Source organism: Poromitra crassiceps, assembly GCF_964638095.1.
Source record: "Poromitra crassiceps genome assembly, chromosome: 29".
NCBI lineage: Eukaryota > Metazoa > Chordata > Actinopteri > Beryciformes > Melamphaidae > Poromitra > Poromitra crassiceps.
Window position 1 is genome coordinate 6,598,242 of NC_139641.1, and position 16,091 is coordinate 6,614,332.

At 44.2% G+C, this 16,091-nt stretch overlaps 1 protein-coding gene across 1 annotated transcript in view; it reads right to left on the reverse strand.

Annotated features, from left to right (window-relative positions):
* The window catches only part of LOC310799941 (NACHT, LRR and PYD domains-containing protein 3-like), a gene marked incomplete at its 5' end in the record, with an annotated part of 34,114 nt that extends 31,659 nt beyond the window's left edge, over positions 1-2,455 (reverse strand). The window contains one exon of the mRNA XM_083662550.1: positions 2,325-2,455. Within this exon, the coding sequence (XP_083518676.1) occupies positions 2,325-2,455 (131 nt within the window). The remainder of the gene's footprint in view (positions 1-2,324) is intronic.
* Positions 2,456-16,091: the final 13,636 nt, after the last annotated feature.

Here is a 16,091-nt window from a genome sequence, read left to right on the forward strand (position 1 = left end):
TGCAAAAAAGGCAAATTTTTCTTCACAGCCTTCAATTTTTTTTTTTTTTTTTTTTTGATGGGGCCCCCCTAAGAGCTTCGCCCCCTCTGGGCTGATAGGGTCGCTCTGCCCCTGGATTTCACTCATAAATGTATCTTAACACTGTGTGAACAAAATGTGAGAGCTTAGATGAGACCAAGGAGGCATTGTTTTAAGTAACCAATAAGCTGTTTTAGGCTTTGATATTTGGTTTCATAGAGACAAACAGTTTCCAGCTTATCACACATTAAATGCTTGTTGTGTTTGCAATTGTCAGTTGTGTTATATTTAATTCCACCCACTGTAGCTTATATTTTATTTAGTTTTATATATCTTGAAATTATTTGTTGCTCAATTGATCCAAATCTACAGAGATAATTTAAACTTATCTCATTTTATTGTTATCTTATTGTTATTCTTAATGAATGAAATAATAGCCTTATTTTCTACTCAAATATCCCAGTATTCAATCATATTTTTACTACTAACTTGATTTCATGAATACAATCTCATTGAACCATATTCCATCAGGTAGGCTTATGGGATAACAGTTCTCTTACCTTGTGTCTGAAGGTCCAGGTTCATTACTGAAGAGTGGAGGATGATCTCTAGACCGGTCAGTCTTCATAGACAGACAGCTGGGTACTGGAGACTCTGCTCTCTGCCTGTGGTACTGACCTCTGTAAATCAAAAGAAAAGGCAACATGTTTTCAGAGGTGATCAAACACAATGACTCTGGTTTTTGGGATAATTGATGTGAAGTTTTAATTCTATAATTAGTTTGTGTGCACACATTATGAATTAGGAGGAACGAAAAACTAAATATTTAGGGAATAAAATGTCTTCTGTGTGCATGAATCGAGCCAAACTGACGGCAGGTCTGACCTACATCCAGGAAGTGAAATATACTGTATATCTTGTCCTCCATAAAACGTGTTTTTTCTCCCTATGGTCACTCCTTGTCTCTGTAGTTTTCAGTGCAATCGTGTAGGTTATCAAATAACATTTCCTCATTACAGTATAACAGTCATCTTACCTTGTGTCTGAAGGTCCAGGTTCATTACTGAAGAAGAGTGGAGGATTATCTTTAGACCAGTCACTCTTCATAGACAGACAGCTGGATACTGGAGACTCTGCTCTCTGCCTGTGGTCCTGACCTCTGGAAACACAAATGTTTGATACATAAATTATCATTAGTTCTAGTGACTTTAAATTCATGTTTTGTTCTCATATTCTACTATTGTCTTCATTTGTTGATTTCTATTTTATTTGTTTAGATTATTTCAATTATTTCTTATGTTTAGATTATTATCATAGATTATGCATGTACATGTACTTTGCACGCCCACTGGCAAAAAGGGGGTGTGGCCAATCGCAAAAAGGCACCTACATTTCAAATGGATTCACGTAACATCACAAAACTCTGTAGAAAGGTTGGCGGAGATATGCATTCTACAGAGTGCCCTCTAGTGTTTATATGTTTTCCTTTGTTTTTATACTGTATGTATTTATACTTTCATATTGTACATACTTTTCATTCATGCTTCTTGGCCTGGTTATGTTCTAGTGGTAGAACATGTCAGTCTGTCATCTGTTGCAGACATTTCTACACATTTTACCAGGCTGGTTTTCAGCATCTGTATGTGTTGATCCAAACTCACATTCACATGAGTGATGACTTGTTTGACTCAGGAGAGGCTTTCCGGTTGATTGGCCGTGTCGTTTAAGTCCCCCCCCCTTTCCTAATTGACTGTTTCTCGTTATATCTATTGATCCCAAAGTTTATAACTATGATGACCTCAGTATGTAGGATTTCACTCATAAATGTATCTTAACACTGTGTGGAAAAAATGTGAGAGCTAATAATGATGTGATGAGACCAAGGAGGTATTGTTTTAAGTACCCAATAAGCTGTTTTAGGCTTTGATATTTGGTTTCATAAAGACAAACAGTTTCCAGCTTATCACACATTAAATGCTTGTTGTGTTTGCAATTGTCAGTTGTGTTATATTTAATTCCACCCACTGTAGCTTATATTTTATTTAGTTTTATATATCTTGAAATTATTTGTTGCTCAATTGATCCAAATCTACAGAGATAATTTAAATGTATCTCATTTTATTGTTATCTTATTCTTATTCTTAGTGAATGAAATAATAGCCTTTTTTTCTACTCAAATATCAATGAGCTTGTATTTTTCTCTTTCCAGTATTCCATCATATTTTTACTACTAACTTGAATTCATGAATACAATCTCATTGAACCATATTCCATCAGGTAGGCTTATGGGATAACAGTCCTCTTACCTTGTGTCTGAAGGTCCAGGTTCATTACTGAAGCATGGAGGATGATCTTTAGACCAGTCAGTCTTCATAGACAGACAGCTGGGTACTGGAGACTCTGCTCTGCCATCTTCTTCCTCCTCCTCCTTCCACATGTTCTGGACTTTGTGATCCTGTATCTGTGAAAGGTGCTATACAAATAAGCTTTAGTTATTTTCTCACTTGTACACTTCAGTCAGTCTCAGAGGTAAACCAGTTATACTGGGGGGGGGGGGGGGTAAACGGTTATATTTAGGCAATTAAAACAACTTGGTTCAGGTTAGGGAAATGGTTTGGTCATGTGTGTGTTTTTTTATGCGACTCACGGTTTAGAAACGCTGGGAATCGAACTCCGGCAAACGTCTGGCCACCAACCCCCACCGCACCGCTCTTACTGTCCACCGTGCTATTTCAATGCGACACACACACACACACACACACACACACACACACACACACACACACACACACACACACACACACACACACACACACACACACACACACACACACACACACAATTTTAGTCTAGCTTCATTCATTATTGTTTTTTTATCAACACTTGTCTTCAATGAGAATTGCATTTTCAAGCAGATCCTCAGCTGGCTGTAGTGTGTCGGGTGGATACTGTCAGTCAGGTGGTGAAATCTGTAGAACAGGTGCATCAGCGCCCCTCAGTGGTCACCCACGGTATCCACAGATTTCAGTGAAACTGCTGGTTTATGAGAACTCCGCCCGCCCTCAGTCAGAGACGACAGGCGGATGACACAACACACGCGGACCAGTCAGACTCTGTAGGCAAGTCGACGCATGTACAGTAGTAGGCCCTCTGTAGGCCTAATATAATATGAAGCAGATTAGTTTCCCACCCCGCTCTGAAGTCCTGATCTGCCTGCAGAAAGTCAACAAGCCGTTTCTCTCTTTATGAGGAGTCATGTGACTGAAAGACGCTCATCTCGCAGAGTCTCAGACACACAAATGGAATGAAACTGGGTTAATTTAACGGTTTAATAAACTGCGTCATGTCGGGCACCGCCCACATCAACTTCTCTCGTTGTTTTACTGACGGCATTATCTCACTGTTACATCTTTTCTATGAGCGTTACTTTGAGAGAGAGGAAAAGAGGCAGGTGAACGCAGTAAAACACCTGCGATCAGTAACAACTGACTCAGAGACTTTGACAATAAACAGGGACGTAGGCCTACAGTAAACTGTGGAAAAAGGTGACAGATATCAGGGCAGAGACACACAGACAAACACTCAAATCATGAGCTTAACACAAGTGACTGTTAGCTCACCTAAAGGCACCTAAAGGTGACTATAGTTTCATCCCTGAATAAAATAACGATAGGAATAATAATGTAATAACACTCACCCTGCTTCTCCCTCCTGCTGCTCTGCTCTCTCAATGTAAAATGGAGTCGGTCTGACTCGCTCTCTGAACTGACACAATTTACTTTCACTTTCAACAGTTTGCTCCTCCTCAGCCTGTACACTTTGATATATGGTGCAAAATAAATACAACTCTCCCAAGAAACAATTGACAACAATAGCCTAGGCTAAACTGAGTTTTTTCAATTGTGCCTTCAAAGAAGTTCCTATATTTTATTTTTTACATGTGTGTTGGAATAAGACCGGAATAAGGCGGTGCTATGGAGGGTGGATCGTGCCTAAATCAAATACAAATACACAGATTGAAATACTATGCACACATTGAAATACATATTGGAAATACAATACACACATTGAAATACAATACACATATTGGAAATACGATACACATATTGGAAATACAATACATATATTGAAAATACAATACACATCTGAAGAATACAATACATGTGTAACAATAAATACAATACCAAAATGCTTAATACAATACACATATTGAAAATACAATACACATCTTGAAAATACAACAACTGTATTGTATTTTCGATATGTGTATTGTATTTCGATATGTGTATTGCCTTTTCGATATGTGTATTGTATTTCAATGTGTGTATTGTATTGAATTTTGGCATGAATAATCCTGACTGGCATTGAAAAACATGGCATTTTTTCGCTATGGCAACCGCAAATATCAGGCGAAGCGTATTTAGTTGAGTGTATTGTATTTAGTTGTGTGTATTGTATTTAGTTGTGTGTATTGTATTTAGTTGTGTGTATTGTATTTAGTTGTGTGTATTGTATTTAGTTCTGTTTATTGTATTTCAGTGTGCATTTTTATGACCAGTAGTAGGCCTACTTCTTGATTCTGATTGGCTTGACGTATCACTCCGGACCGGAAGCTCCGCTCAGCTGGTGGCTATGCAGCCATGGAGCAAATTCCTCCTCCCAGTACCCCTCCTCCACCAGCCACTCATCCTGGGCCCTCAATATGCCCCAGTATGTGTTAGCCTCATCTGGATCAACTTCCATGGGAGTTTGTGGTGCTGTGCAAGGTAATGTCAAAACGACAGGACAATTATCTAGCTAGCTAGATATTTTCCAGTGGTTTTGACGTTAACGTTACCTTGCACAGCACCACAAACTCTTGATTCCATGGAAGTTGATCCATGTGAGGGTAACGTTACAGACATTGGGGGCACAGGATGAGCTGCTGGAGGAGGGGTACTGGGGGGAGGAATTAGATCCATGGCATTAGCTGCCTCCCGCAGCAGATCGGCCCACGTCTTCATCGACATTTTGCCAGCAAGGTAGCCAAGGTAGCCAACTTAAGCTCATCGTGACATATTCTTTTCAAATTGGTGGAGTACTCACCGAGATAGCCTTGTTTACAGCTCGAGCAATGTGCTCAAACAACTATCAGTGTAACTACACAGGGCAATCCTGCACCGCATCATCAATACATGAATAATACTCATGTATAGAGGCGTTTCCATGTTGCCAGACACTATACAGTTTGAGCCTTCCCGCAGACGGCAAAACAAGCAGTTTTATTAGCGAATGTGTATTGATGATGCGATTGGTTGATTGATGAATATTGATGATATTGATGAAACGCCCCTCCTCTCCTCTCTTCTCCTCTCCCCTCTTCTCCCCTCTTCTCCTCCCCCCTCTCTCCCTCCTCTCACCTCCCCCCTCTTCTCCTCCCCCCTCTCTCCCTCCTCTCCCCTCCCCCCTCCCCTCTTCTCCCCTCCTCTCCTCTCCTCTCCCCTCCCCTCCTCTCCCCTCCCCTCTTCTCCCCTCTTCTCCCCTCCTCTCCCCTCCTCCCCTCTTCTAATAATCCATACTGCCTTTATGATTGCTGTTGCAGGAACGTAAATCCACGTTGGGATGAGACCTCTCCACTTTCACGGTATCCATCCATGACATGTTGCCTGTTGCTATGAAAACAGCCAGTGTGTGTTTGACTGTAGTGGAGGCTAACGTTAGCCTAGTACAGTATCTGTCCGAGTCGTATGTAAACAAAATGGAAAATGTGCGTCAGAAACCTTTCTCCCCTTCCAGTCAGACCAGCTCCCAGACACCCCCCCCCCCCCCCGCCAGACACCCCCCCTGCCTCAGTCTGAGTGCAACAGAAAAACATACATGGCTCATACGTTGTTGTTACCCGCCCCCCGTCCACATTTAGTTCATTTTTTACCCGCGGCCCAACTCAGCAATTTATAGAATTGCACCCCGCCTTTTTTTGCAGGTACCCGGCGGGGCCCAGCGGAACCCCGACCCGGTGCAGGACTCTGATTCCCCCGGCCCACTGAATAAGGCCTGGTTTTGAAAAGCGTGAACGCAAAATTAACGCCCTTTGGGAAGATCGCTTTAGGCTGGTATTTAAGGCCGAAACGCCCATTCTGGCCTATTCTGGCACTGTGCCACGCCTCTTCAGCGTAAAGCGGATTTCAGGGTGTAAAAACATGACGCTATCTTCCCGAGTCACGGGTAGGCAGGCGTAAAGCGTGTTTTTTTTGTGTTTAATGCCAGTTTAGGGCCTAAGGCCAGGGGGAGAATAGAGCCCCACCTCTCTGTTTGACACACAGGTGAAGTTTGTCCATATAACACACAGGGAGGTTGCCAGCTCAACTCCATAGCAGAGATGGGGACTTGGACTTGAGTCGCACTTAAGTCACACACGCAGTGACTACTTGACTTGAGACTCGTCTTTAAAGACTTACAACTTGACTTGCACTTGATGGTTTGGGATGTGTGAACAATCTTTATTTTTCTTTATTTTATATATGTGTATATAGATATGTACTGTATATATATATATATAAAATAAAGATTGTTCACATGTCCCAAACCATCAAGTGCAAGTGCAAGTTTTAAGTCTTTGATATATTATATATATATATATATATACATAATAGTGCATTAACATTAAGGAAATGTCTACTAATGTCACCTCTAATCATTGCTGCTATTGTATTCTAATAGATAAGGAGTGAGGATAATTCAGTACATATTTTGAATTTCTTCGTTTTACCTACAGTATGCACTGTTCTAAGCAGACCGGATGGAAAGAGCTCAAGCAGAGAAACACATGAAAGCAGAATTGTATGGGCAGAAAATGCACGCTACAGTGGTGGTCTAGGAAGGAAAGTTGCAGTGCGTGTGTGTGTGTGTGTGTGTGTGTGTGTGTGTGTAGGTGTGTGTGTGTGTGTGTGTGTGTGTGTGTGTGTGTGTGTGTGTGTGTGTGCGTGCGTGCGTGCGCGCGCGCGCACACGCGTGCGTGCGTGTGTGGTAATATGATGTGCTTTGTGCCAGTTTAAGTTCCTCTCTCTCTTATAGTCTCTGAGTCAGGATGAAGGCAACATCTCTCTGTCTTATTCTCTGTAAGTTACATTATTATTATTATTACTATTATTATTATTATTATTATTACTTCATTTCTCTCTCCTTTCTGTATTCTTTAACCATTTCATCCTGCACCTGTTGCTTTCTGCATAAAGTGGTTAAATGCAAACACTTTATTGGTTGTTAAATGCAAACACCTGTATTAGGGCTGCCTGCTATTTGTTTCCTCTTCGCCTTGATTTCTCTGATGGACTAAACTTAACAGGGATCGTTGTGTTCTCACGTCATCATCATGCATAGGTAGCATTTACTGTGGGGACACTGGGAGACGCTTTTTGAAATAGTCCCCATCACTTTTTTTTTTACAGCATAAGTTAACATCCAAACTCACCGAATGCGAGCACACTCAAGGCAAACGTTCAACTTGGCTGCAGGGCCAAAACAAGTCACAAGAGTAAGAAAGAAGCAGGCCAGCACTCCAGAATGTCCTTTCAAAGTTTAATAGTCACCTGGGACAGAGAGCACAACGGACATTTCAGCGTCAAGCCTTCATCAGTGTTGTGCTGCGTAAGGCTGAAATGACATAAATACCCAGCGAGCATTTTTAGGTTGAAAAGACGTTTAAAAAACATGTAGGGTCAACGTTGAAAAAACGCGCAAGAACGGTTCAAGAGTGAACGTTTTTTCACCGACTATTTGCAGACGTTGATTAAACGTTCACATTTAGACCATATTTCACCAGGATCTTAAATTAAAAATTCGGCAGTTCTCCCACATTCAAGCCTCAGCGCTCTATGGACTGAGCTATACATTTACTTATAATATGGAGGGAGCCGGGCACATATATACTCTATCTCGCACACAACTTGTAGACTACACAATTATACGATACCACAGGCTCAACGATCGGGAGGACAAGTTATTTTATGTGATGTGTACGAGACTATTATATTATGTAACACACTAAAATTATGTTGTGTGTGTGTGCATCTATAGTCTGTAGGCTGTACGGCTTAGGTTAACTTCATGGGGGTACACAGAGCCTCGTATACAGTCTGTTACAATAACATAGCGTACCCAGAGCACCTCGTTCTGCACTTGGTGCAGACCGGTGCAGACTTGCTTTGGTCTAGTCAGTCACAGCTAAGTACTAATATAAGTACTTGCGCATGCGCGTTGCTGCTCTCAGTTACACAATAAAATGGACAAATGCCAATTCACACACTATCAATATTGTCTCTATTCCAAGCTACAACAAATGTTTTAACAATATGATTAACCAAATTGTGTTCTTTTACACGTTGACGTTGTAACCGCATTTTAGCCGGTTGAAAAGAGGGTGAAATTAGGTCTTAGACGTTCAAACCCAATATCACCCAGATTTAAACTAAAAATCAACGTTGAAAAAACGTTTTGTGTTTTGTGTTTTGTGCTTAATGATGACTATGTAAACGGTCGATTTTGTGCAGTATTTTTGCATTGTCGACTCTGTAGTAGTCTATAGGCCAGTGACTCTCAACCCTTTTCATATCAAGGCCCCCTAATTTAGTAGGTTGTTTAATGAGTTTATCATGTCGCTGATCTTTTAGAGCCAAAACTGTGAATGTTTTTATTGCTACTTTTATTACATCGCATGCTCGATGTCCTGCAGCTCGCCGAGCTGGCCCTGCAGCTCGCATTCACTGCGCGGCCCTGCCCGCAGCTCAGCTGCTGTGTGGCCTTGCCTGCTCTATTGGCGCACACACAATGTCTCCCTCTCTCTCAGTCTCTCTCCCCCCCTCTCTCTCTCCCTCAGTCTTTCCCCCCTCTCTCTCCCTCTCCCTCCCCTCTCTCTCCCTCTCCGTCAGTCTCTGTCGTGACATTATTGTGTGTGTGTGTGTGTGTGTGTGTGTGTGTGAGTGAATTTATGACATCACTGATGATGTCATCAGTGGGATTTGTGACATCACTGATGATGTCATCAGTCGGACAGATGACATCATCATGAAATAGGCTATATGATTTTATCCAGAATTCCATGAATATCTGTATTGTAGGTAGAAATAGTCCTTCATTCTATAATTCCTTTAAATTAAATAATGCTGAATTTAATGAATGAATGAATGAATGAATTTATTTTTTTCGAACATAAAATGCAATAAAAAAAACAGATAAGTAAACAAACAAAAACAAGGAAACATTGTTTGAAAAGGAGTAGGTAGAAGTAGAACTTGAGGGAACTTGTCCTACAACCCAGGTTTTACGAGTGAGAACGAGGATTCTCACACTATGTCAAGCTGCACTCACTATAGAACCAACCATTACGTCCAACAACATGATGGTGTTGGCTAAGACGCGGCCACCCGCTCCGCCCCCGCGGCTGTAGCCACGTCCGCGCCATAGCCAACCAACGCACTCTCAAGCGTTCCAGCGATCCTGCTGTCCTGAACGAAAGCAGTGAGAGCTGGATGTGTGAGAATCCTTGTTCTCACTGCTAAAACCTGGGTTGTAGGACAACCCTCAAGTTTTACTTCGTTTCGAACTTCAGATTCTCACACTATGCTGATAGACAACCAACCTTGCTGCAAGGAAGCACGACGTGTGACCCTGAGACCTAAGGCTGGCAACGAGGCACATGGCTCTTGCACATGGCAACCAGACGGCATGACAAGTGACTAAGGCACTATCGCACTGACTACATCAAGGCTATAGAACCTGACAAAGGTGTGGTGGGTAGACCATGACGCAGATGTCCTCCACTGACACACTGCGCAATAATGCCCATGAAGGTGCGACACCTCGCGTAGAGTGGGCCTTAATACCCTCCGGGGGAACCTTCCCTGTGGCAGAGTAGGCCAAGGCAATGGCCTCCTTGGACAGTGGCCCACCCAGGGCCCGCGGCCCAAAGCACAGGTGCGTAAAGTGTGCGTCCTGCCTACGTAGGCCAGGACCGCCCACACCGGGCATAGTGCTTTCAAACGCCGCTCCTCCTCCGAGCTGAACGGGGGAGGGCAAAAAGCTGCCAGGTCTATCACCATGGACCTGAAGCTGGCATCGATGTTCTTTGGCTCGTACACGGGGTTAGGCCGAAGCGTAACCCTCCGCCCGTCATCAGCGACCGACAAGCCAGCCAAGTCGCCAACCCTTTTACCTGAAGACAAGGCTAACTAACAGGAGCCCAGTCTTCAATGACAGGGACTTTAAGTCCACAGTGTCTAAGGGCTCGAACAGGGGACCCGAGAAACCCTCCAACATCGTGACCAAGTCCCACTTAGGAAAGACGTTCCGCACCCACGGCCGTAACCTACGAGCGCCCCTCATGAAACGGGAGACAGCAGGAGACCCATCGCGGCTTCCCCTCGATCTCCATGTGGCAGGCGGAAATCCCGGCCACATACACCTTGAGGGACTGAGGGGACTGACCCGCCTCATACAGGCTCTGCAGGAAACAGAGAATGGGCTGAACGCCACAAGACACCGGGTCCACGCCTTGCCTCTTGCACCCGCGCGAGAAGGCTCGCCACCTGTAGGTGTACTGAGAGCGCGTCGAGACCACCCTAGCACTCTGTATAGTAAGCACTACACTCATGGGTAGGCCCTGAGCTAACAGGCGCTCCCGTTCAGGGACCAAGCCGCCAACTTCCACCTGCAAGGGGAGGGGTGGAGTATCTCGCCTGTGACAGGAGATCCCCCCGATGCGGCAGCATCCAGGGTGGCCCCTGCGACAGCGAGACCAGGTCCGCAAACCAGATCTGCTTCGGCCACACTGGGGCCACCAGGGTAAGTCGCAGGCCCTGCTCCCTCACCCTGTCCAGCACACTCTGGATCAGGGGAACGTGTAAAGGTCCTCTCTGGGCCAAGTGTGCGCTAACACGCCGTGGCCCAGGGGGGGGTGGGGTCCATCCTCTTGGACAGAGAACCACAGGGGGCCAATGCGTTGTGCCTCGCAATGCGAAGAGATCGACGCGGGCACGGCCGAATCTGGCCCAAATCTGCCCCACTACCTGGGGGTGCAGCCGCCATTCTGTCTGCTGGGGGTTGCCCCGCGACAATAAATCCGCTCTGAAGTTTAACCGACCCGGCAAGTAAGCCGCCAACACGGAGAGCAAAGGCAAACCTGAGGTACTTCCTGTGCCTCTCCACTACGGGGACGTGAAAGAAGGCATCTTTCAGGTCCACTGAGGTGAAATGGTCCCCCGACCGCAAGGCATTGAAGAGGCGGGGATGGGTAAGCAAGAAAGGCAACTATCTCAGCATCTTGTTCAGAAGCTGGAGGTCCAATATTGGCCGCATGGAGCCATCCCTCTTGGGCACGGCAAAATACCTGTGGTAGAACCTCATCATGTGGGGAGCAGTTGACTAATGGGGGAGCAGTTAGGCTAATGGGGGAGCAGTTGCCATAAGCGTCAAAGACGACTTCCATGGGTTTGCATTGAGTTTAGTCGGAAAGCCCAAGTCGTTTCATGGGTCGCTCAAGGGTACCATGTTAGTAACAAGCGACGCACAAGGGACGGGACAAAGCGTCAATATGCTACATGCTCGGAGTGAGAACGTGTTGGATATGCAGGTTCAAGATAAGCAGATAAGTGAGAATTGTAAATAAAGGCATTGTTGTCTTTATGTTTTTCTCCTCTGAGTCTATAAACCTTCTGTCTGTCTCTTTGCGGTTTAGTGCTGAGTTCACTGGATTCAGGCGATGCTCGAGGTGAGGTTCATATTCATTACAGTCAGAGAGGGAACATGGTCAATACAAGGCAGGCAAACTGCCAACACCATTTGGTGATATGACAAGCATAAATGTGATTAAAAACAATATTTTTGCAAAAGCAATAGGAATTTGTTTTTAGCCAACTACTATCTCAAATCTTGAATCTATAGGTGGTAAACTATTCCACAAATAAACTACATGGTTATTCTTTATACAGAAGGCTTTACAGCTGTTAGTTAATAAAGTGTAAATATCTACCAAGCAGCTATAGAAACAGAGAGCTAACACTTGCTGAACAAGCACACACCCTGTACAGACCATTATTTTTTAAGTCAATGGGAAAATGACTTGGGAATTTGTCTTGGGCATTAAAGTGCACATAGCCGCAACCCGGTGTTACAAACAATGTCAAAAACAGAGACAGACAGGGACATTACCATTGCACAACTCCACAGTAGAGATAACCTGTTCGGCATGATCGCACAAGCTCTATTGCACAACTGTATAGCTCACAAAACATTCCTGAATTAGGAAAATAAAATAGTAACCAAATAAAATAGTGAAACCCACAAAATCGTTCGTGCTCAGTCTAGGATAGAGAACCACCCCCCCCCCCCCCCCCCCCCGTAGGGAATTCTTTAGGAGTCAAGACGTTGGTGGAGGACCGGGGAGGTGGGTGGGCGAAACACAGCTCCAGAGAAGACGATCGGCCCAGGTACAGCCACCACTGAGCGGTCAGGCAGAGGTTGATGATGTGCTGACCATGGCTATATATACTGCCACATCATAGGCTCAGCAGCGATGTCATAACAGACGTCACGTCATATTGACAGGGGCTGATTGGCTATTGAGGATGGGGTGATGAGTCACGAGACACACGTCATAACAGACGTCACACACTTAAGTTGAGAGCTGATTGCTATTGTGATATGAGGTAACGTGACTGGTCTCCATCTTGAAACTCTGTTGAGACCAACATTTAGGGCTCTATCTTCGGACAGGCGCTATCCCCTAATAGCGCTTTGCGCACTGTTTGCGCGTGCCTTAAGGCACGGAAGATAGCGTTCCGCCTTGCGCCGTCCGCCAGGTGTTCTGCCGAGTTTTGCTCCACCGCCGATCAGCAAAAAAAAGCATCCCCACCTCACGGGAGCTACTTGTAATGATTTATACAGAAATGTAACTGTTTCAAAGTGATATAATTGTCTGGTAGACGTGACCTCCCTGCAGCCTGTTGCACCAGCTGAACGTAAGTTCTGTCTTAAGTTAGGGTGTAAAGTCCACACTATAACTGCTACGTTCAAACTAGTTAGTTTGACACTAAAGTTGTGTCTTTGTTTGGTTGCACCACGGAGACGTAAGGTACATCTTAACTAGTAGACCCTAAAGTCCATACTAACCAAAATAGTGTCTCAGACAATGACGTGTACAGTATCTGTGACCAATCAGTGAAAAGCACGGTGGAAACGGTGTTTATTTGCGGTTGTTTAAGTAAGTGGAGTGAAAACAGGACATGTTGCCCACCGCAAATTAGTGCTTTCATATTTCATCAACACTAATCAAATGAGAACGTTATTGAGTAACGTTCGTTTAGGTTCATATTACTGTTAACGTTTATCTGTGAGCTCTTCATCAGTATTGTAGGCTATACCACCATCCTGCCTCACTAAATTGTTGCGGTTATTTTAATTTGTATGCAGTGCTGCAGCTTGTGGGAAACAAAAGCGTGAGTCATAAATATCAAAGGGTGTAATTTATCACGGAGAGCGCGTTGCGGACGCAAAACAACGATGCGCCACGGTGCCAAGTTGCAATCCGTGCCAACTGCTATTTTACGGAGGACTTTACACCTAGTAAGACGTAGGTGTAAATTTTAAGTTCTAACTTATGCCTACGTTGTAACTATTTCACTTGGTGCAACCCAAATATTTTTAGTAGTGCGTAAACTCGGACTTAGTGAGACTTTACGTTCAAACTAGCTTACGTTTCAACTTACGCACAGCTGGTGCAACCCACTGCTGATTTCTAAGTTAAAACAGCCCCGAAATATGTTGGGGATGCAATTCTCGGCGGGCATGCGGAAACGTTCACGGCACCTGTCGCAAGCGCAAATTAGAGCCGTGCCAATTCTGCCAAAAATCATCTGCGCCCCAAAATGCCTGCACATACGGGATTTGGGCGGTCTTAACTACCAGAATTATTCACAGGTGTGGCCAGGCAAGGCTGGGCATTACCTCAATCAAAACCAATCAGATTCCCGTCTTGCAATGGTTTGTTTGCGCGAGGCATGCAATATGCTGTAATTCTCTCCATGCGTAATAGAGTGGACTCACTCGTGCGAGGACAGAGGGAGCTTATTGACAGATCGTATGTGGTGCCAATGACCCTTCGGGTTATGAAGGTAAATAGCCTATGTCCTGTCCAACACGTTTTCTCAATTAATTTCCCTCTTTGCGATGTGATAAAAGTTTCTCAGTGAGTTATAGTTCATTGTCTCACTGAATTATCTGCTAATACCCAATTTAAGCAGCATAATTTGATGTCTTGGCGTGGCAAGGCTGTGCTTAATGACATATCCAAAAGGAATTCCACTTTCCACTCCGCAAATACCTCTCTGCGCTGGGAGCGCAGCCGTAATCTCCGTGCAGCGCACCGAGCGCAGAGAGGTATTTGTGCGTAAGAGGTCCTTTTCAAAGCTCTTAGCGCAAAGTAATTGCGCGCTGCTGACGATAGGGTAACGCCATCTATCACCACATTTTAGCGCTGAAACGCCTGCTTTGGCATGGGGCAGCCAATGCCCAGTACAATTACCACAGGCATGCGCTTGTGTCCGCCCCCAATTTGCATTGCGCACGGCATTAAACGAGCGCAAATGCTAAATTAGCGCTTTTGGGAAGATAGAGGGCTTAAGCTTAATTTATACTTATTAGAAAGTGTCACTCAGCACATGGTCGCAGACGAAAAAGAAAGTGTCGCTCATGGTGTTGCATTTATACTTCAGTGAATGTTCGCCTCGTTCAACGGTCACGTGACACCCGAACGCTATAGTGCTGCAGACAGCCACGGACGGCAAGAGAGGGAATGGAATGCAGTGAAACCATCTCGGAGGCAAGATGTAACGTACTTGAGTGCAGCCGCATATAAATGACACACAACGCACCTCCTCTCGCTCTGGGAAATGCACAATGTTCTTTGTGATTTTCACGAAGTCATACATCAAGGACAGGCTGATAAAAATAGCGGAGACACGTTCATTCATTTCAATCGAGTGAAAACCAAAACAAGGAAATCAAGCGCGTGCCGTCTATATAGCCAATCAGACTTGCGCGATACTATGACGTAGTCAGCGACACTAGACATTTCACCAGGTAGCAGACACTGCTCGCCGACACTTGAAAGTGTCGACTCAAGTCCTCATTTCTGTCGGCGACCGTTTCAAAAGTGTTGGCAGACAAAGCATAAATTGGGCTTTAGAGTCAAATGGATGATAAAGCAGACTATATGCTTTCGGGCGTGATTGACAGGTTGATTGTCCATTGATTGGGCAGCTCACCAAACACATGCCAATAGAAGGCGGAGCTGCAACTCTGTTGGTGATAGATTTAATAACTTATTCCACCCCTGTAGAGATCTATTTGATAACCCCTACCACCCTGTCCTGTAGTAAACTACAGCCACAGCCTCCTCAAAACTCTTCAAACTCACATATTATCGTTTCCTATTATTATAGTTTATATTAGTATTTCTTATTATTATATATTATATCTTATTGGTTTCAATGGACCAAATGGCTTCATTCCTCATTATTAAATTGTCCCCTCCACAGTTAGTGACAGGGTGTCTCACACCCCAGTTGACAGTTTCACACCCCAGTTAACAGGCAGAGTTAAGAAAAGCACCATGGCAAACACATTTAGGGAAGTAGTTGACAGCCTACCAGACAGTAATAATCAACTTGCGGCCCGGGGACCCAGGGTGGCCCGCGGCCATACCATATGAAGTGTCGCATTGGTTTTATTGTGAATGAGAATCTGATTCACAATGATAACTAATGTGAAATAGAGTTTGGCTGAGCGCCAGTTAACTTGTCAAACACTGCTGTCCAACAGCCATAATTGGTTTCATTTCATTGGTTTTCATTATCATTATTCATTATTATTTTTGTTATTATTATCTTTATTATTGTTGTTGTTGTTATTCAGTATTCATTCTATTTGCTATTCATTCTAATTGCGTTATTGATTCAAGATGAAATTTGCCTGATTGCTGACAGACCCAAAGACTCTTTGACCTCGTCAGCCCACAAGGCCTCAGTCAACTGAAGTGCATG